Below are 23,010 nucleotides of genomic sequence, written 5' to 3' on the forward strand. Positions count from 1 at the left end.
AGCTCTAATGAACTGACCCTCCTACTTCAGTGGAGCCAGATGGTGGTAAGATTCAGGGTTTCTTCTTTGAACTGAAGCAATTCCTCATTTCATTTCATTTCATTATTTCATTTTTTTTTTCTTTTCAAGCACAGTTTTGCAAATCCACAACTATGCTCAGACAAAATACCCAAATAGGTAGAGGACCTTTACATATTAAACTGAAAGGGACAGTTTAATACTGATTAATGTTTACTGTAGGAAGGCAGATGTGAAATTTAACTGGAGTGTTGAACATAATAAATACAATAAATAAAAACAGACTGAAAGCAGGTCTAATAGCTCTGGACATATTTAAGGCTTTTGATTGTGTGGAATGGCCAGCTCTAAAAATAATAATAGAAACCTGTGGATTTGGGGAAAGATTTCAGCGACTGATAAATCAATTATACTGACAAAATACTGCAATGGTTGTGGTGAATGATGGAAGGACAGATCACATTTCACTAGCCCAAGGTACGAGGCAAGGTTGTCCCCTTTCCCTGATTCTGTTTACTTTAGTTATAGAAATTTTAGCCAATGTCATTAGAGAGGATGAAAGCATTAAAGGGATTGGGAACAAAAGGAAAATTAAAGTAAGCTTGTTTGCAGATGATACTTTATTAACTATTGAAAACCCCTTGGAGTCGGAGGGAATAGAATGACACTTGAGAGAATTTGGGGAAATGACGGAGCTGAAAATAAATTGATCCAAATCAGAAATGGTGTTATTTAATTACAGCAAGAGGAGAGAGCAATAGTTTATGAGTAATAACAAAATAAGTTAAAGAATTCGATAAAATGTTTAGGAATAAATATAACAAGAAAGCTAGATAATTTAGAAATGGAAAATTTTTATAAATTAAAGCAAGAGATTAAAAAGAAGTTGGAGGGTTATAGGAAAATTTAATTATCATGGTTTGGCAGAATAGCAATTATTAAAATGAAGATTTTACCTAGAATAATTTTTTTATTTAGGATGTTACTAATTAAGGTATGAGAGATAGAGATGAAGAGTTGGCAAACCATGTTTAATAATTTTTGTAATGGGGACAAGAAAGCAAGGGTGAATAAAAATAGCTGGAGGACTGGGGCTTCCGAATTTAAGACTTTATAATATAGCTAATCAAATAAGATATATTATAGACGGTATGGTAGGACAAGGAGAGTTGAACTGTGTAGAGATGGAAATGCAAGAAATGGAATGGAAATTAGAAAATGTATTTTTTAATAAACTAAGAAATGGCTGGACAGGGTTGAGAACCCCTTTTTAAAAACTATTTTAAGGATCTGGGCAAAATATAAAGAGAAATTAATGCCACCTGTCTCCCCATTGACCCCAGTGGTGATGATGGAAAAATTCCCTATAAATTTAAAGAAGGAATCAGAAAAGGAATTAAGAAGAAAATATTTTGAATAAAGGATTGGGCAAAAGAAATTATTAGTAAAGATAGAATAAGAGAGGCGTTAAGGAGAAGAAAAATATCATGGCTTAACTGTATACAATTAGAGAAGTGGACTAGGGAGTGGATAAAAGAAAATAAAGAATGTAGAGGTTACACAAGATTCGAGAAGATGATTCTAGAGAGAGAAGACACAGAAGACAATATAGTTATTAAAGGTGGAACAAGTGAAATTTATAAGATATTATTAGAAATTGAAGATCAACAAGATTATCTCAAATCAGTATGGGATTATGATTTAACACAAATAAGTAATCAGAGTTGTGGTAGGACATGGGATATGTGTATTTTAAAAACTATGTGGGTAAGGATAAAGGAAAATTACTTTAAATTGTTCTGGAGATGGTATCTGACACCTGTAAGATTAAACCAAATAGATAGGAAATATTCAGTAACATGTTGGAGGGGATGTCAGGAGTCGGGTACTTATCTTCCTATGTGGTGGATTTGTAAACAGGTACAGAAGTTTTGGCAACAGGTATTTATAGAGATAAAGGAGATAATTGGGATAAATTTGGAAGTATCTCCTGATACAGCACTGTTATCAATATATGATATGGTTAGATGCACTCAAGCTACTAAAGATTTAACTACAAATTTAATGACAGCTGCAAGACTAATGATAGCTAGAAAATGGAAAACACAAGGCAATTATCAAATAGAGGAATGGTATAAAGAAGTGTGGGGTATTGCAATCAATGATAAGTTAACATGTAATATTAAAGTTAGAAGGGGGTTGGAAAGTCAAAATGACTTTGCAGAAATATGGAATATATTTATAGAAATTGTCTTATTGAAAGGGAAAGGAGGTACACCTACACAAAAATTATTATATTTCTAGAAAGAGGAATGATTAAGTAAAATATTGGTCCTGGGAGTGCGGTGCACATCTAATGTTTCATTTTATAATTGTAATTACTAAATTTATATGTAAAAGTAATAGAAGTTGGAAACAAGTTATGTTTGTATGTACATGTATGTGTTTATTGAATAAAATAAAAAAAATGTTTACTGTACTTGCTGATCTGAATCAAATTTATATCCCCTAAAAGACAGTCAGTTCTGGCCTACGGTGGGTTTGTTCACATTGACAAGATCTTTAGAAGAATAAAATTGGAGATCATTAATGCTCCAAGTACGAGGGAGATTCTTCTAGACCAAATTTCTAGCATATGACATTTACTATGTGAGAAGGAATATGATGGATCAGCACATTTGTCTTGTTAAAAATAGGACAAAATAGGTTGAATGCAGAGAAGCAGTGAAAATGTAGGCATATCGATGTACTGGCAGGGAAAGTCTAGTCATTTGGGACAGGATTCAGCACCCCCAGTTTGGATGGACTCATAGCTGTCAGAATAATCAAGCAATTGAGGAACATTTATAATATTAAACATGTGCATGTTTGCCTGTCAGTATGGGTACAGCTCAGCTTGCATGCAGAAATTGGGGTGGGGGACAGCAGAGAGACTGATAGCTTTAATGGTGAACCCACAACATGAACATGAGAGGAAAGTAGATAATTTCTTCAGCGGAGCACAGGCCTAGCCTGCCCCCTAGAGATTCTGCCTGCAAACTTGTGATTTGGAAGGCAACTTGCAGTCATCAAGTACATTAAAGAAGACAGAAACATTTGCAGGTATCAGATACAAATTTATGTTAGATTGTCATAATCAGGTATCTGCATTTTTAATAAACAAAGACTTAATCAGATGAGCATTTTCTTCCTATATATCCAACTATTCAAAAACATTTCAGAATCATGTATTATTATTAATCTATAAGAATTTTTTGGATAATAAATTATTTTGTTGGTGAAATCTCATTTTAATTAGGTAATTACAATAATTTACAAATAAATTATTATTAAAGATATGAAATCATTACTGTTTGAGTATTGGATTTTGGAAATTTTAAGAAAAACTGTAAATGCTCTTGAGGCACTTCATTCCTATTACAAAGATTTATTTTAGGGGAATTTTTTTTAACAAATTAATAGACATTATGATTATGATTGTGATTGTGATTATATCCCACCTTTTTTCTTCTAGTGGAACCTTCAAAATAAAGATTTCATTGCTAAACGGCAAACTTAATCCTTTGTTTTACATTTCAAAGCATCCAAAGACTGTGAGAGTTCTCCATGTTCCATTTCTATAATAATCAACATCTTCTTGCATCAATACCAATTGTTTTCTCTATTCTAATATGCTTACTTTCTAATCTTGCCAGGATAACCAGATCTTAGACTGCTTTCAAAGGGACTCGAGCTTCGATTTTGGCCAATGTGCTGTGGGAAGAACTGAAATAATTGGAAATGGATTTATTGTAAGTGAAGGCCAGCCCCATTTAGGTGTTTAAATGCTGCAATGGGAAAACATTTTAATGCCTTAATTTTAGCTTAGATCATTTAGGGTAAAATTCTAAAACTAGTCAACAGCCAACTGATGGACCACTGGATATGATGTAAATGATGCTCCAGTTCATTAGTGCTACTGAATCCTTCTATACAGTCATGGGTAGTTCCTTGGGCATTGACGTCCCATGAGCAGTGTACTATACTTCTGAGAAATTGGAGGGAGAATTGACTATTAAGGGATAGCTTAAAAAAAAAGAAGAAGAAGAACAGGAAGCTGAAACATTTTAGAGAATGGCAGTAATTCTGTTGTGGAATTTTCATCTTGCACTTGCTCAATAAAGATGTTAAGATTTTGCCTTCTAATGATTTCTGGTGCTCAGTTTTTCTTCCCTTTCTCTTAAATAGAAGTAATGAGTCTCAGCATGTTAAGGAGATCCTGCCATGAAACATCTGCAATTCCTTTGAACGAGAAGGAAAATAAACCTACAAAAACTCATGTCCTTCAGCTGACATTGCCTTTCTGGGAACATCAGAAAGTTCTTCTGATTCTTCTCTCTTCGGGATTCAGTATTCATGTTTACAGTCATTAGAAATATGATCATATCTGGGCTGCAAAACCAGGACAGCCATGATGGCAACAAAGAATTTTCTGAATCTCTTTGCTGCCATTTGGAGGTCATCCAGATATTTGCAACTCAGATATGGTGCCCTTGCTAGGCACATTCTCTGGATGGGGATGTGCATCTGAATTCAGAGTCAGATTAATGCAAAGTCAATTGAAACAGGAGAACACCTGCTCCCGCTGCAGAGCAAAGATGATCCCGCTTGTTCCTAATGTCTTGTCAAGCCTTTGGGAATTGGAGCCCTTCTCTCTCTGCTTACTATTGTATGCAACCTATGGGTCGGGTTCATCTATAGCTTCATTTTTACCGAAGTCAAGGGCAAACAAAGGTCACACTTGTACCACTGTGTTATACTATTTGAAGTGGAAGTGCAAGCCTTCTCCGTTCCAGGGCTCCGGTGTCTACTACAGAGAAGAAGAACTGCTTGGTAGTCTCAGTATTTTGCAGTGTACTTAGGCATGAAAGACAGAAACAGAGGACTACATTTTAAGGAGCATCCTGTTTATGGTCTTCACCCTGAAATGTGCAGGCGAGTATATTGATAGTCCTCTGAGAAAATGTCTCTCTTTGTAACTAAACTCCATAGAGAACATGGAGTGACAGGGCTCCCAAATGTAATCCTCATCAAACACTCCCCCGCATCCACATATCCACACTGGAAATCACAATCTGTTGCTTTCTTTCTCTGAGCCTTCACACTAGATTTGCTCCATAATATATTACCTCTAAACTACTAAGTTGAAGATCACAGCCTGAACAAGATATGGCATTAGAGGCATGATTCTTGTCATGTAATGCATCAATGATTGCAGTGTAAAGCTGGGCATTCCTAAAAGCTGGAATTGCGCTGCAGAAAACCGTGCGCATGTCCCCTTGGGCCGTCTCAATTCCCCAGGTAAGAGAAATGGACTTTGATGCTGAACCCTGGAGTGTCCCCTCCACCTACTATCCCCATATGCATAATGGGGTGGGGGTGGGGGAGAGAAGAACAATAGTTAGGCTGAAGGAAATATTACAGAGTAACAACGTAATCAGAGCAGCCAGCAACATTGAAAATTAAGATATTGTTCAGCAGCCTTCCCTAACTAGGGGTCTGCCAGATGAGTCAGGCCAATTCCCATAATCCCCATGCCAGCACGGCACCAGCCAGGTTGGGGAAAACCGCTTGACTGCCCACTTCCTTGGGCACATAGTTCTTTGCTTCAGCAGTGAATCTCATTACTGTGGGTTCACCCCAGACTCCTTTCTAATGGTCTTCCTATCAGGGCTTCATCTTGCATGCCTTCCTGGACAGTCAATGCAAGGCACACGGTTGAGCACAACAGAATACTTAGGAGTTCCCTTCTTTAACCAGGTATCTTCCAGATACTCAAACCTCCCAGGCAGCAAGTGTCTGGCTATGTTGGCTGGGAAATCTGGGGGTTGCAATCCAGGTACATCTGGAAGATACCAGGTTGGGGAAGGCTACTGTAAAATTCACTGGTTGCCCACATCTGCCCTGGGCTCTTATCCTCTGCTTCCGCCATGACTGATGCCCCATTTCCCTCTAGAGTGGAACTCTATGGCTCCTTTCAGCAGGATTGGACTGAAATTGAAATTGAAAAGTAGGATGGGTCCCCTCTAAGTTCCAGGTGATAGATGTGGACTTCTCCCCAGTGTTGGCTGGCTTGCTCCAGCTTTGCACCATTCGCACAGCAGTGAAAACGTGGTTGGGCCCAGACCTGCAGCCATCCTGTCACAGAGAAAAGTAATGGACCACAGTAGCCCCACAACTGGGTTAGTGGCACTCTAGAACTACAAACGGGCAGGGGATGCTCAGAATTCATGCTGGGGGGAGATGAGAAGCCAAGCAAAACCCAAAGGTATAAGCAGCAAGCTTGGAAGTGGAAAGATGTTTCTCATGTTAATGGCTTTGGAAGCCACGGCTGGAATAGCTTTGTACTTGTCTTGCCCTTCTGGTTGAGGTGCCACAGTCATGTCTCTTGGACTCCTCTCGCAGGGTGGTGGTTCGGAAGCTGCAATATCACGAATGAAACCGGTTTCGTTTGTTAACACCTCCTGCAGGTAAAGACAGAAAATGCTCCAGATATACAGCACCTACTTGTTGGGCCTCGCCGGTCTTCTTGGGAGGGGGTTTCTTAAGCTTTTTGTGCCATGCACTCTTTTGAGAGTCTCAAGAAACCTACAGAGCTTTGGTCAGAAAAATGTGTTTAAGTGCATAAAACTATTTTCTAATAAAGAAGAATGTGTATTATTTTATTACATATTTGTTCATTTATATTGTTTTATATCATTATAATAAATATATATTGTATAATAACATAATTATATTACTTATTTTTTATTAATACAATCTATAAGTATTTTATTACAAAGGGAATCCATCATGCTCAAATATAGTTATCAAAATGCTAAAAAGTAACAAATATGTAATATGGTCACATATATGCTTCTTTATTAATCCGTTAAATCGCTTACAAGACAAGCTAAATTTCAATTAGAGATTAATGAAAATAAAGTTTTGGGGGGTTATTTTGCATCCAAGTTCACGGATACCCTGAAATCTATTCAAGGACCCCAGGTTATGAACCCCAGCCTTAGGACAAGGCAAAGTCCTATTTTTTCTTTATGAAGTCAGGGGAAGACATACCTAATTTAAAGATCAAAATAAACCACTAGCAGGAGGGATTATTACAATGTTCTGCTTACTCCAGTCATCTCCTTTTAGGTAAATCTGTTGCTGGAACTGTACGAAGTGTGGTGTCTGATCTGAATATTTATTAACTTTCTAGTAGATAGCCATCTTTGTTTGAAAAAAAAAATCAAACCCTTCCAAGGAATTGCATGAAATGAATAGAATTTAGAGGAATGTACTTCTACACCTTTTTCCTGTCCTAATTTTGAATGGCTACTATCTCAGAAGTGGGATTTTCAATCTACCAGAAGAAAGATGTTGAGCAAGAAATGAACAGAGGCAAAGTCAAGTGTGGAAGACCATCCAAAGAGGGGGATGGCAAGAGGACCAATTGGCTAGAAAGGGATGGGAAAAATTAGCTGTGACATACTCAGATGCCCCATAAATACTTTTAAATTACCTGGCCTCTTTTTGGTTTGATAGCTGAGATTGACAATATGTCAGCTTCAGTTGCATGAGGTTTGGAAAAAAGCTCCCTGATTGCTATTCTTCACACCAAGCTCAGGATACAGAGTGAATGGAAAGTGTAAACCTCATCAGGATCCAAGACTAGCTTTCTATTTTTCCATTTCTAACTTTTCCAGTTGATCAGTTGCATTTCCTCCCACACGTAAAGCCTACTTACATCAATGGTTCTTATGGTCACAATCTGAGGTGCGTCCCTGCATGCTTTCTCTGCTTTCCTGATAGTCTCATTGTTCCATTCTACATAGTTGATGGCCATCATTCCTTCCGTTGCACTGCAAGGAGAAATCGCAACAGAGGGAGTTGTCTACAGGTACCAAGATGAAACATGGAGATGGAAAAAGTGGTTCATGATAGCTGCATCCTGTAAAGCTAACTGTGGGTAAAACAGACAGCTATTCTGAGGATGATAACAACCTGGCCAATGGTTAGGTATAGTGAGTGTCGTAATTAAACACAGTCTCCAGCTCAGCCTACTGCCAGACTCCATTCAAATTGCTCCTACAACATTTGGAAAAGTTTATTTTTACCCTATAGCAGCACTGGACAGGTTTTTCAGTCCTAAAGTTACATCTGGTACCCTGGGTAAGTTGAGGGATACCCCATACAACCTCTGTCTGAGATGATGGTGATATTTTGCCTTGGAAAAGCATACTGGGAGCACACACACACAAAATTGGGTAGGGGATAGGACAAACATTTGATTTAATTGGATTTAAATGTATTAAATTAGCTAAATATAGTTCAAGTGACGTCTCCACAATTTAATAATCTTCCCCATTCTGTCCCATTAAAACTGCAATTCAACTGTAACTTTTGGAGGAATTCTTTGTGCTGCAGACAAGGCTTTGGAGGCTGTGTGCAGTCTGGGTGATAATACAGGTTTCGTACTCCTGCTATATACCTATGCACATACACAGATTCACCTACACCGATATACACAGTCCCATTTGCACAAATCACACGTGCTTAGCGTGCTCCCTCAGGACTCTTCCCTCCCACATCTGTGTAGATCAGTTTCTCTGCTGGCATTAACATTCTGCTTCCCGTTGCACTACTAAGCATCAGGAAAGATGGAGGATTCTGCATTCACAAGTAGAGTGGCGACAGGGTGCTTTGTGACATTATGATGCTTTGGTAGCAATCCATTCCTCACACATTCTCCAGCTGTGCCATCCAAGCAACTTTGCTCCTTGGGCCCAGCCAAGAACACTCACTCATTTGCCTCCTGGCCAAGCTGATTGGCAACATATTGAATGTCGGGGAGTCCTAGGCAGTTGGTGATGTTGTGGCGAGGATAGTAGAAGAGGAATATCAGGCACATTTCATTCAGGGTACTTGGGCCTCCCTGAGAGAAAGAAAAAAACAAAAATAATACTTGTTTGAGGTTCCCTGGAAGAGAACCAGATTGTGCAGGAACTTCAACTCCGCTTACGCTGAAAGCATTTGTGGTGGGAATAAGGGGAAATGTGGCTTCCTGCAACACTTAGTTTTCTCTGAGAATTCTAACTGGACAACACACTGCAAATTTTCCATTAGCAATCCCACATCAGAACTATAATTCCCCTTTGTTTTGTGATTTTTTTTCCCTCTTACCAGAAAGCTGAAAAGTTTGCTTTATCTTCCTAACCATTGATGGAAAGTGGCTAATGGACATTGTAGACCCTGCAAGCTATTACTAAAATATTTGTATATTACAGGATAAGCATGATTTTATTTTCAAAAACTGTCTATCCACCACACAATCTTTGGCATTCAGACAAGACTTACAAAGGTCATCTCTGACCGATCTGTAGTTTGATAGCGGCATTCCACCACAAATTCATCTCCCTGTGAACAAAGCAAGCAACTTCATTACAAACCTGTCAGAATATGGGGTCCCAATAACAAATGGATTATTCCCTAACTCTAACTCAAACAGATATCTTAGAATGACATACTGGTTTGAGAATAAGATGCTCCTTCAACTCTCTTGCCTCCTGAAGATTGAAATCATATCTATTGTCTTCACAGAGGATCCTCAACTGTTTTCCATTCCTGTACATGGAGACAATATCAGTGAGACAGACCATTTCTCGTGCTGCTGAGAGGGATGTATTTGGGGTGCAACAACAACTGTGATCTAATAATTTCCTGACAAATCTTTCCATGGTCACTACAGCTCAGATAACAATGTGTCCATTTCTTTATAGGATTAAGAAAACGAATTTTATAGCTGTATCTTCACATTATCCTTAGTCCATCAGCATACAGTACAAAGCCTCACTCGTTAGGATACTGGCTGTTCTCTTTGGAGTAATCTGGCCTGTTTCAGAAGGCATGGGAAGGCTTCTGGGGCATGGGTCTGTGACAGGATGGTACCCCCAAGTCTCTGATCAGGAAAAAGAGAGCCAATGTCTGCAGGAGTAGGATTTGAATGAGGCTGAGGAATCCCAGCTACCTCTGGAGGGAAAATTGGAGCCAAATGTTCTGGATCAAAAACAGCAAGAGAGTTAGAAACTAGCCCTCATCCTGGCTTTACAGAATGAGGTTTATGAAGGGAGTAAGGCCCAGTGCAGGGTTGAGGGTAAAAGCTCTTAGCAGCAATATTATCTTGGCTGACCAGCCCCTGAAGGGGAACGCTCAGCCTGGGGGATAGAGCCAGCCCACTACCTGCCACCTGTGCTGCCTACAACCGCTTTCCTTGGTTGGGCTAAGTGAACATACTCCATGTTTTGTGCACTGGTGCTAGACCCCGGAGCTGTTCCATGTCCACTTTGTCCCTCCTGCCCTTTGAGTTTGACCGCTGCCAAGAACATTGTAGCTATGGACAACAGCGTACTCGTAAAGTCTCCTTCTGTTTTGGCTTTCCTGTTTACGTCTGATGAGGCTGCTGGCTTGCTGCCAAGAAATGTGCAGCTCTCTCAGCCGTAACGATGGATAGCCAGCACTCCTCAGCTTTTGCTTTCAAGCCACCTGCGCAGCCTTTTCAGTCAGCCGGGGGACTTGTGCTGCTGTCACACTATCTTCGGCCTACAGAGTTTGCTTACCGGTACTGGATGCCTCTCAGTCCCCTCCCAGCCAGGTGGGTATGCAGTAAATAACCATGGATGTGCATATCTTGCACCGGACTCCCGTTGATCTGCAGAAGTAAAGAAACGAACTAGTTCTAGGCTGGACAAACGCCTCATGCCCAGAGCCAAGGGACTGCAACCTCCATTCCACATTTTCTACCTCTTCCAGGCTGATTCCTGACAGCCAAATGTCTCAGGAAGTTAATGGTCTTTGCATTTTTCCTCTGATGGTTAACTCTCATGCCTTTATTACTTCTCGTTTGGCTTGTCTTAAATATTGTGATTTGGCTCGTTGCCTTGACGCCTCTCGCTTACCTCTGCTTTGCTGCAGCATAACTTTTGCTGCACCGTTTCGACATCAACTTTACCTGCCACGCCTTCCCAGCAAGGCCAGATCTCCCTGCTACTACTTTGCCTGTTCCTCCTTGCTTCACCTCCCGTGCCCATTGCCTGCCTCCCAGACAAGCTGCCGCTGGGCTTCTGCCTACCCGCCCTGGCCCTTCACAGGAAGGAAGGGACTCCCACAGGAGCCCTGCAAGCGTGTGATTTGGAGGACTGAGGGAACCAAGAGACAGTCCCTGTCACTGGAGCTGTGCAATCGATTGGAGGTTCTCTCCCTGGAGGCTTCTGAGAAGGATTTTTAGCCCAGTGTTCCAGGGACAGCAGGGAGAGGAAGCTGAGGGGAAACCCAACAGAAGCCCCAAAGAGGAAAATGGGTGTGGGCGTAATGGGTAGCACGATCAGTGTCTGACTTCAATAAGTTAAGAGAAAAAGTAGGAAGGACTGCATGGATGGAAATACAGTACTTGGAAGGAAAAACAGGTCAGGGGATTTGGGAAATTCTGACAAATAAGATCATTAAGGTCCAAACGCAAACAATATCAAAGGGAAAGAAAAATGGGAGGAAAACTATGAGAATGGCATGGTTGCATGAAGAGCTCTCTGATAAACTAAGAAACAAAAAGGACGGGTTTAAAAGATAGAAAAAGTGGCATATTAGAATATCAGGAATGAGCCCAGATCTGAAGGGATGGAGTCAGAAAGGTGAAAGCTCAGTATGAGGTGAGGCTTGCAACAAACACCGAAAGTAACCAAAAAGGATTCTTTGGACACATGGGAATAAGAGAAAAGTCAAGGAAAGGTTGCCCTGTCAGGTGGAGAAGGTGACAAGATGTTGATGGACAACAGGGAGAAAGCTTGGATTGTTTAATTCCTATTTTGCAACTGTCTTTTTGTAAAAGGAAAAGTGGTCCAACCAGTCAGAAAGTATACCATGGTGGCAGAAGAAAATCCAGGTCAAAATAGGCATGGAAGTGTGAGAGAACACTTAGCTGCTGTGAATGAGTTCAAGTTTCTGGATTGAATGGATTATGTCTCAGGGTACTAAGGGTACTGGTGACTGCAATGTCAGAACCACTAACAGTAACACCTTGAGAAAGGTGCAGTACGATAGAAGTGCCAGAAGCCTGGAAAAGAGCCTAGAGATTGTTCCAATATTTAAAAATAGGAAAATAAATGGACCCAGGAAACTAAAGGCCAATCAGCTTGACATCAGTACCTGGGAAAACCCTAGAAAAGGTAATCAAGAAGTGGGTTTGCAAGCATTTAGAAAGGAACAAGGTGATTACTAGAAGCCAGCATGGGTATTTAAAAAATAGACTGTACCAGACTAATCTTATAGCTTTTTTGGACAAAGTGACTAGATTAGTAGACCAAGGGAATGCTGTGAATGTAGTATATCTAGACTTTAGTGAGGCATTTAATAAGGTTGACTGTAGCATCCTTTTTCATAAAATGGAACAATGTGAGATGGATTCACAGTTGGCTGAACAACTATACCTGATGCATAGCCCTTAATGCAGTGGGGTACCTCAGGGTTCTGTCCTGGCCCCAGTGTATTTCAACATTTTTAAATGACAGACAAGGGGATAGAAGGGGTGCCCAGCAAATTTACAGAGCACCCAAAGTTGAGATGAGGAGGATTGCTAACATCTCAGAAGACAGGATCAAGGTTTAAAAGGATCTTGGTAAACTTGAAAATACAATTTTACAAGAAAAAGCAGTTAGTGCATTTTCCAAGAAAATGCAGTTCAGTGGCAAAAAAGGTAGATCTGCACTTAGGTAGGAAGAATCAAATGTAAGTGGTACCTAAATCAACAGGTAATTTTGTGAGATGGATCTGGGTGTCTTGGTAGACCACAGATTAAACATGAGCCAGCAGTCTGCTGCAGTTGCCAAAGGAGCCAATGCAATTGTGGGCTACATCAACAAAAGTATAGTGGTGAGATCACAGGAAGTGATAGACAAGAGAACAATGAGCTATGAATCAGGAAATCTCCAATTGTCATCTTGCCTTGAATTCACCACACTGTGTTTGGCAAGACCTATATCTTCAGCAGTCACATTCCCTTTGACTATTGGTAAATGGAGAAAAGTAGGTGTAGTTGTAAGGTTCTTTTGCTAATTTTTTTAAATAATAAAATCACCACTTCTGCATTTTTTTAAAATGTCAGGCACATCGTTTGGGGTGGGGGAATGTTTGATGGTTTTCTCTGGAGTTGCCACCTTGATGAAAATAATGTTCCCTTCCAGGCCTGCTATTAGTTCCAGTGAACAGGCATCAATAAAGGCTTCATTTCTGGGATGAAAAGCAGCTTTGAAGACAGTGAAATTTAATTAGAACAGCAGCAGGAGGAAAGGATAAAAATTCCCTACTCATGTGTTCCTCTCAATGTCTCGGCTCTGTTTTTAGCCAACAGGATTACAAGGGACACATTTACTATCATGTCTCCTCTGTCCCAAAGGCCAAACCTGGATGTTCTGTAGGAGACACAAGAACAGTGGCTTGACTTCTTTTAAAACTCACACACAGCCTTAGGGACTGTGGCTGGAAACAGGAAGAAGGAACAGCTGGAATAACTCTTTCCCTTCTTGTCATTTGCCTCTGGAAAATGTTGCCCCCCCCCCAATCTCTTTCCAATGCTTTTCCATGGTCAGAGCAAGCAAAAAATAGTCCTGGTAACTTTTGCTTAGGGCAGTGTTGTCCAATCTTGGCCACTTTAAGATGAGAGGACTTCAACTCCCAGAATTCCCCATGCTGGCTGGGGAATTCTGGGAGTTGAAGTCCACTCATCTTAAAGTGGCCAGGTTTGGACAACACTGGCTTAGGGAAACATTTGGAACATGCAGGATCATACTGACCCAAGGCAGGAGCAAAGCTCCCCATCTCATCTGCTGATCCCACTTGGATCACACATATTAATTTTACTAGTTCTTTCATTCAGTTTTATCTCTGCACCATTCCCTCATTCTCTCTTCATCGTCTCAATATTTTTCTGTGTTGCTTCATCCAGCAATGAAGCTTTTAAAAAGCATGACTCTGTCTCATACTATCAAAAGCACTTCAACTGCCTACCTGCTAACCCAGGGATTGGGAACAGGAGGGATAATCAAATTATTACATCCCCAGCTGTTACTCTTCCTTCTGTATCACTTGCATCATTCGTTTTTTTTTTAAGTTTCAGTTGGCACCAGTGGAAGCTTTCTAAAGCTCAGTTGTTAGACTCCAGAGCCAAGCAGGCTCAGACTTGGTTGGTACTCAGATGGGAGATACAGGCTAGACTGGCAAGTCTGGAATCATCTGGATAGGAGGCAGTGGCAAATCACTTCTGCATTATGCCAAGAAAATCAGGGATATGCCCATGAAGTCATCAGATAAGATCTACTTGAGGACATATTTAGGCTTAATTTTATTGCTATGTGGGGTTGGCTATTTCAGAAAAATGCCACAGCACGTGAGGAAGGGGTGGTTGATCCTTCCATACCCAGCAATGGCACTCCCTGAAGAAGTGAGTCTTTAATAAAATCACTATTGCCAGTGTAGAAAGTTGAGGGAGATATACAGGATTTGTTGCCTAGGCAAAAGGGGTTGAAGCATTGTTTAGGTCCAGAACAAGATAACATTCAGAAGCAGTTCAGACAGAGGCCTCCCTAATTCACTGAACTGGGGGGGGGGGGGGAGGAGGAGGAGGAGGACACTCAGACTTGCAAGATTCTATTATTATATCCAGTATATCAGTAAAAGTAGTTGTAGCCTTCCTGTGGAGTTGATTTCGTGGTCTGGTCTATCTAGTGGAACTGACATCTAGGTAGCCGGAAAACAACGCAGTTTCATGGCAAAGTGTAGAGGAAATAATGGCTGACGTTTCTTCATCTTTATTGCAAAAGAAGAGAAACAACTTGGGGAGAGGGATTTCCAACCAAGAGTTGGAAGGAAAGGATGAAGCAGTGCCTTCCATTCTATTGCTCAGATGGTCAGTTTCCTCGGGCCTGTTTTCTGACAAGAGGCTTAGGAGGGGCTCTTGTGGAATGTTTTAGGTGGCCTAATATTGAGAGCCAGTTTGGTGTAGTGGTTAAGGCACCAGGCTAAAAACCAGGAGACCGTGAGTTCTAGTCCTGCCTTAAGCATGAAGCCAACTGGGTGACCCTGGGCCAGTCACTCTCTCTCTCAGCCCTAGGAGGAAGGAGGCCATGACAAACCACTTCTGAAATCTTGCCAAGAAAACTGCAGGGAGTAGTCCAGGCAAATGGAAGGAAGGAAGGAAGGAAGGAAGGAAGGAAGGAAGGAAGGAAGGAAGGGAGGGAGGGAGGGAGGGAGGGAGGGAGGGAGGGGGGGAAGGGGAAGGCAAGGCAAGGCAAGGCAAGGCAAGGCAAGGCAAGGCAAGGAATCCAACCTGTTGTAGGATTTTTATAAGAAAGACCAGCTGAACCCAACAGTGCAATAAAGATAACCAGGGTGATTGTGATGGAGTGGGCTAAGGGCTGCCAAGCCTACCTCGTCAAACCGACTGGTATTGCAGAAGCCATAAGACAAGAAAGAATCTGCTCGAGGGGGAATGAAATGGATGGGAAAGGTGTAAATTCCTGTGTGTAGCACCCCCATGTCGTATGGACGCAGCTCCGGGGTATAGAAGAGTCGCAGGCCTGAGCTATCAATTAAGCCTTGGGAACAAAAAAACAACAGAGTTGAATGAAACAGCACCAGGCTGTTTGTGGGTTCCGCTCATTAAGGAACTATACATTAAGCAGTACATTTATTTGATATGTTTGATATATTTATTTATTTGAATGTATTAGCTGCCCAACTCCAATGGACTCATTCCAGTATTGTATCAGATACATAGAACAAGCATCAGATAAACCACTCTTTTCTATGCCTTGCCTTCAAGTCCCAGAGGTACTGGCTAAATTAGATGAAATCATAGAAATTTCTGATGTTCTTATCTAGTCATCCTCAAACTGGTATTTCCAGATATGTTCCAACTTGATCATGCTGGCTGAGGGCAGTGGAAATAGAAACCCAACACCCCTTGAGGATACCTATTTGGGAGAGATGGAACTTCCCCAAAGAAACATGGGTTTGTGGAGAGAGCTGTTGGATATTTACTTCACATCTCTTGAAACCAACCGGCCACACTGCCCAGTCATGGCAAATCATGGTAATGAAGACATTCAAAAGTATTTCAGAGATATAAATATTTATAGAAACATATTGTGCCCTGGAAGGGCTGTTCAGACAACTTGGACAAGTGGCCAAGGAAGGCATGGGAAAGAGGTATTGAGATTGATCCTAAAGTCCATGCTCTCCAATATCGATCCACTTACCACATCCCTTGGTGCCCAAAGATAGTTACATTAAACTCTTTGATTTTCCCAAGATTGTTTTCAGAGCATTTGATATAACTTCTCCAAAAGAGAGACTAACAATAGCTTCCAAACCCAAATGTTAACCTTAGTGTAAAACTCTACTTATAATAAGGCTATGACTTCCATTATGCATTGATTCTTCTACAAAATGTGTACATTTAGTGTACGAAATGGCAGTCCAAAGCTACTCCAGATTTAGAGCTCTTGGGCATCACGCTCTAAAAACTGGCAAACCAAGGAAGCAAAACCAACATAGATTTCAGAAGGATGTCTTTAACACTTGTCTGCAGTAAAAACAGAATCTGGAACCTGTGAGAGTGAGTTCCCAGACAGAATTACAGTGAGTTAATTAAACCAGAGTCTCCTTGAAATGCTTTATTCCCATGTTTCTCACTTCTGGATTGTGTTGCCTCCCCTCACTTAAATGGAACTCCTCCTCCTCCTCTCCACAGTATCTCACCTTGGGCAAGACTGTGAGAAATTACATATTCCTCAAATAAAATTGTAGAGCTTTTGGTACAGTCTTGGTACATCTTTCCATTCTGCCTCTATCCTTGGAAACTGTTTGTGTCTCTCATGTTACCCTTAATCAATTCACACACACTTTTACTGACCTGGAATTAAATTAAAATTGCTGTAATGAATTTCTAGCCGGACCCATTGGGGATCAATTGGTGTCCCTATGGAGACGCCAGTTTCATCTGGGAATGTGTAAGGCTTATTTATGGGAAGAGGGTAGATGGGGAGAGAGAGAGAGAGAGAGAGAGAGAGAGAGTCACTTGACAGTAATGCCACTCGGTCTCTTCCCCAGATGGGAAAGAGCACATTTGATCCTTCAAACACAATGCTAGATGTATTTATCAGGGGAAAAGCCTCAAGGAACTCAATGCTTTTGCTTTTAAATATACATATGTAGGGTTGTAGGATAAAATGGTGACGTTTGTAATAACCTTTGCAGAATTGCTTTTCATTTCAGTGGGAGATTCTCTAGGAATTTGTAGTGGTGAATTGTACCCCTTGATACCTGAAAAAGAGCTATATAAAAATGATACATGGCTGATATTGGAGAATATATGCAGCTTAGGGTGAGGATGTTGGGATCTTGGTGTTGTTGAGCTTTAAGGCATGCAAACTTCAACAACACCAACCCAGACAGTTAGAACAAGCTGCATAAACAGCCAGCAAACCCCACTCCCTTGTGTCAAAGCCCAGATGATATGATCTAACTTGGTCATGAAACATTTGCAAGAAGAAAACCAAGCTGAGCAAACCCTATGATCCCTATGCAGCCGATATTTCAACGTATCGGATCATTCCTCCCTCATTCCCAGAAATTGCTATGAAATAAAATCTTGACAAATGCAAGATAGGCTTTCAGACAACAGTGGAGTAGCTCAGTCAGAAACAGGTACCATTTAACCTGATTTGGAAGATCTATCCACTCACCCCTCCTCCTACAGCCCAGCCAGCAATTATCTCAGAGCACAAAGAGAAATCCGGATCAGCTCCATAGCAGTCACTGACTCCACTTGGCAGCACGCTTCCATTGCCACAGGCATATATCAGGATGTGGTGCACTAGTGTTTCATTTTGGGGCGTGATTATGGGCTCAAACTATGGACAGAAAAAAAGACAAGGTCAGACCAGATAGAAGATACTAGCAAATGAAAAGTTCTTACAGTCTGGGAGGAGGGTAACTGTCAAGCTCACCAGCAGAGCAGATAAATGTAACCCTGCTTGATTTTCCAGTTACCTTATAGATATGATGTTTTGTCTTGACCATGGGTAGTGGGAGAAAGGTACAGGCATAGGTGGTGTCATCCAGTGGGATAGGAAACTGAAAAGGGAAGCCAAACACATGGTAAATATCTCAGGCCTGAGAACTCTCATCTCAAAAGAGATTTGCATTGCTCTGTGTATCCCATGGTCACCAGAGTGAAGGGCCAATGAATGAAAGAGATCAGTCTGCTGGGGACCATTGAAGGCTATGGAATGGAAAGAGCTTTCCATCAAGAGCCTTCAATTTTAGATACTTACATCATTTAGTTGCAAATTGTACGTATAATAGACCTTGGGATTGTTCATTTCCTCTTCAGTTGCCACCAGCATCAAGAAGAGAGATTTGTAGGCTATTTTTCCTTTGAAGAAATCAATCGTGTCATTTGTGCCAAAGGCAGCCATGAGGCGTTGTGTGTCACCCTGTGTAGGCACAAATGAAAAAGAAAGTCCTCTGTCCTATCACACATCCCTGGACATTCAGCTTCACCAGCAGCCCCAAGGGAGTAACCTTCCTAATTTTCAATATGCTGGAGCTCTTGTTTGTTTACTACTGCAATTGTCTATCTCGCCAGATATCTCATACGAATCTTGACACCAGTTCATACTAATATTCTTACAGATAAGTATGATTACATCAGTTTCTGAAACAAACATTTAAGGAGTGCCAATATTAGTTCCAAAGGAGTCAGTCATATTTAGGCATTATGGCAGGAATGCCTTTGGGTGCTTAGATCAGAAGTTCCCCAACCTGGTGCCCTCCATGTGTGTTGGACCTGCTACTCCTAGGATTCCTAGCCCAGCCTGCCCAACAGCTGGGAATCATAACTTCAATGCATACGCAGGTACTCAGACAGATTTATGGACCTTCTCACTTGGGAGACTAAAGAAACACAAGGAAACCACAGGAAAAAAACATTTGATGACACTGTAGTGCTCTCCTGTGAAATTGCTAGCATGGCATATGTGCAGCATCCCAAATTTTCAGTAACAACCCATTTTGTTTAATAACTCACTGGAGAATCAGCTTAACTTTTAATCAGTTAATCAGTTAATCAATTTAACGGAAGGCTTTCCAGTTTGGCTGACCTCCGATTGCATATTCAATATTTTGATCCCTCCAATGTTAGTGTTAAAGCCCACACTGATTCCTCAATACTTCCTTTATTTCTATTTCACTTATGCTATACCATTATGTATCTCAAGCCCAAGAGTTACTTGGCAAACATATGGCACACTTGATAGCTAATATGAAAATGTAGCTCAGAACATTTCAATGAACCTGGGCTACTTAAGTGCTTGAATTCATTCACCCTTAGGAATCTTGGAAGTCCTTTTCTGCAGAAAACAGAAACATGCGTCACCATTGCATAAGACTTGCCTTTGCCTAAAGAGAAGTCTGGGAGGGTAGCACAGCCCTTCACAACTTCAAGGAAGTGGTGATTATTCTCTGTGGAAGACCTGGGGGTCCTTGTGCTGCTTTTGGGAAGGCAATTATCCTTGCTGCCCTCTGTGAAAATAATTGCCCCCCGCACCAATGTCCCAGTCCTTCCATGGAGTGCCTATTATCTTTTGCTGCTCAGTGATTTCTTGGCAGCAACTGGAACCCATGTTCTCATTTAGATGGAAGAGCCTGGTGGGCATTTTATTCCCGTACCCTTTTTAGGGATAAGGGTAGGGATCATAACCATTGATCCCCTCTCCTTCCATTGTTTGGGTTCCCAGCCATCCACATGCATGGAAACCCCTTTAACCAATGTATTCCTTCTTTCCTTTGTAAAGAAAATAAGATTGCCATTTCATTTCACAGTTTTTAAATATAAATCAGCAAATACAACTACAACTAAAGTAAGAGCTAGCAGATCAAGTGACAATACTCCAGAGTAGATTAAATGAATAACAAGGATTTTGGCCAGCACCAAGAAGAAAACAGCATTGACATCTTGTGTGGGGACATCAAGGCACATCCTCTAGTCAAGCATGACTCTTACTGACCTCATTGACATGCCTGTGGAGCTTTCTTGACAACAGCACTGTACTGAGGCTGATTTCCTATTGTCTCCTTCTGGGATGATTGTTGATATCATTAGAATTTCCTGGTGCTCTCCTACCCAAGTACTAACCAGACCCTGCTTAGCGTTTCCAGATCAGCCCAAATCAGCTAGGTGTTATCATCTAGCTGGGTCACAGTTGAGCTTCTATAGCCCAAATGTCTTTTTTCCTAATTTGTACCCACTTCACTTCTGATAAGAGACAGCGATATCAGAAGAGGACTGAAGGCCTTGGTTGGGTTGGTATGGAAGCAAAGAATTGCCCCAAGTTAAACACCAGCACTTAGGAGACACGATGAAGTTGCACAATGCAACTTGGAAAGGGTGTCTGTGTGGGTGTGGGAGGGATGTGATCAAGTCTCAGATTTCTAGCTGTTTTGTGCAGTAGTGGAAGGTTGTTTGAAGTCTTTTACCTGCCTTGCCAGTGGCAAAGAGATGGAGCGGAGATACGGGGCCTGCAGGCACAATCCATCCAAATGCTTTCATGCCTTGAAGACAGCTACCTGCATCTGCAAGGCGGAGTCTCCAAGGAGCCCTCTCCCCTCTGCCAACATTTCATTTTAAGTGTGTTCTCAGATTTTGAATAGGCTTCTAAAGATTATTACATTGCAACTTTTACTGCATTTTGATAGCACTGCATAAGATGTTTCAGTCATTATTTGTGTTATGTTCTAACTCCCATCCCCTTTGTGAGCTAACATCTGGACAGCAAAGAAACCCTTGAAATGCTGCTTGTTTCAATAGGAAGGAAAAGCACATCTTTTAGGCTCTCCCGGTGCAACAAGTAAAGGCAGTTCACGCCTGGTGGCAGCAAATTCTTGCTGCTTTGTGTCCTTCGTGTTCATGCCCTTGCTTATGCATTTGGCATTTGGTGCCATTGTCTTGATTACCGTGATGTCCAGGTCATGCTCATCACATGTCCGGAACGGTCGCCTGAATGCCATGGTGGTGGAAGTGGCATTCTGAGTCAAGGACAGCAGCTCATAATCTTGACTCTCATCTTCCAAGATGGTATCCTCGTTCACGCCATGCCAGTCCTGAGTGAAACAGGAAGAACTCAGAAAGCCCAAGAGATCAAATATGCTGTGATGGATAGAGGGAGAGACCATCCAGTTGGAGAGACCATCACTTGAATGAACCTCCTTGGATGACCCTGGGTGAAGCATTGCATTCATTTATCACACACCTTGCTGCGTGAATTGCTATCAGGTAGGTATGTATATAATATCATCCTCTTATACCTTCAGATGCTTTCTGATCTATGCTCACTTGGGAATAAGTGACCACAAATACTGTGGCTGGCTATCTATTCAGTATGCGATTAGGCTGCATTGCTGCAAATTTGTATATGTGTGTGTGTGTGTGTGTGTGTGTATACACACTTTATAAAAGGAAACCCCATTTATGTGGCTAGGCTTATGGGCAAAGATTAGCTTGTAATTTGTAGGAAGAAGCCATAGCTCTTGATATTATAATGAAAAATCATCCTGGAACTCTTGTCAAAAAATAAGAATCTGCTCTGAAGTTCTGCAGATGTGGGTGGCGGCCCAGACTTTCCATTTCATAGGAATCCTGTAATAAAATTAATTGGCAATAGGAAAAAAAACCAAGACAAAATAAACTCCCAAACTGTTGGCATTTCCCCATCCCCTTTAAAGGAAGAAGGGTTTTTTCTTCCTTTTTTGTTGAGATCTGGGAGAGTATTGCCTTCAGAGTGCAAATTAGGCCTCAAAAATGGACATATTAATGATTCCTGTGCCTTCCAACATGAACTGAGCAAGCCCAACAGCAAAAGCCATCAGGGATGCTTTTTCTGCCATACCAGTCCTTGGGCTCCAGCAAGAATGAAAATGCCACATTGCCCCAGCAGTGCATAAATGACACTTCAGATATCTCATTGGTTACGTGAAACCATCATCTCTAAATTCACTTGTAGCTTCAAACTACAAGATATCCCTCCTCCCGCCTCAATGTTGCACATAGAACCAAGCTCCTCATGAAATGGTACCCGTGATTTAACCTTACTGAGAAATAGATGTTGCCATCAGGAAGAACACCACCAATCACGAAATCTGCTCCAGAAATCTCCTTATTAATGGTGAAGCCAAAAGCCACCCATCCAGTTGACTGGGCTTGAAACTCAAAACTCATAATGGAAAGTTCATCATCATAGTCCCATCGGAGGAAAGTCTGGTGCTTGGGATCCAGGAATACAGAGAAACGCAGACGGGGAACTAAGGAGTGGCTGGAGCAAAGGCACAAGGTGAGGAACAGCAGGCTTTTCATGGATGAATGGTTCATCTTTGCAGCAGACTGTGCTTTTTTGTTCTCTCTCATGTCTTCTGACAGAGCTGTCCTTCAACAACCATCCTGTGGGGTGGAGGAGACCCAATTTATAAGAAAAACTGGGACCAGCTGGGATCCCCGCCAAAGAGGAAGGACAACACTTTTGGTTCTGCAAGATCAGATTTCGACCCTAGGATCTGTCTTTCATTTTATGTAATAAAGTGGCGTGCTTCCCAAAAGGCATTTGTTGATGCCTTTTTACATAAGGGAGGCTTCTTCTTGTCCAAGTATTGCAAAATGTGCAAAATGCACATCTTCCAGAAGCATTGGTGATGATGTAGGCTCTACTGAATGTGAAGCGAAGCAGAACGTTTCTGAAGTGTGTGAACATTTTGACCACCTCTAACTTTGTTGGTGTCTCAGTCTGAGGTAAGAAAGAGAGGAGACGTCATGCTCTGTTCCCTCCAGCCTCTTCGTTTCAGTCTAGGGGTCTGGCAGGAAAAATCCTCAAAACT

The 23,010-nt window shown here is 41.4% G+C and overlaps 1 protein-coding gene across 1 annotated transcript; it reads right to left on the reverse strand.

The window, feature by feature from the left end:
• Nucleotides 1–6,278: 6,278 nt before the first annotated feature.
• On the reverse strand, nt 6,279–22,546 carry LOC103066639 (putative DBH-like monooxygenase protein 2). Its single transcript, XM_088147442.1, has 13 exons — nt 22,235–22,546; nt 21,100–21,246; nt 18,420–18,581; nt 18,136–18,219; nt 17,829–17,996; nt 16,997–17,099; nt 15,511–15,677; nt 10,653–10,744; nt 9,564–9,660; nt 9,394–9,453; nt 8,841–8,971; nt 7,784–7,898; nt 6,279–6,521 (listed from the first exon to the last, which is right to left on the reverse strand). The coding sequence occupies exons 1-13, from the start codon at nt 22,544–22,546 to the stop codon at nt 6,279–6,281; spliced, it is 1,881 nt and encodes a 626-aa protein (XP_088003568.1).
• Nucleotides 22,547–23,010: the final 464 nt, after the last annotated feature.

The sequence above is a fragment of the Python bivittatus genome, unplaced genomic scaffold (genome assembly GCF_059951505.1).
Source record: "Python bivittatus isolate LINGU-HERP-01145 unplaced genomic scaffold, Pbiv_v1 ctg000520_np1212, whole genome shotgun sequence".
NCBI lineage: Eukaryota > Metazoa > Chordata > Lepidosauria > Squamata > Pythonidae > Python > Python bivittatus.

Coding starts and splice junctions, on each gene's coding strand:
- LOC103066639 (XM_088147442.1), bottom strand. CDS start 22,546: ATGAGAGAGAACAAAAAAGCACAGTCTGCTGCAAAGATGAACCATTCA. Junction 7,899..8,840: donor CTTGGCCAGGAGGCAAATGA/GTGAGTGTTCTT, acceptor TTCTCCTTGCAG/TGCAACGGAAGGAATGATGG. Junction 6,522..7,783: donor TGACCATAAGAACCATTGAT/GTAAGTAGGCTT, acceptor CTTTACCTGCAG/GAGGTGTTAACAAACGAAAC.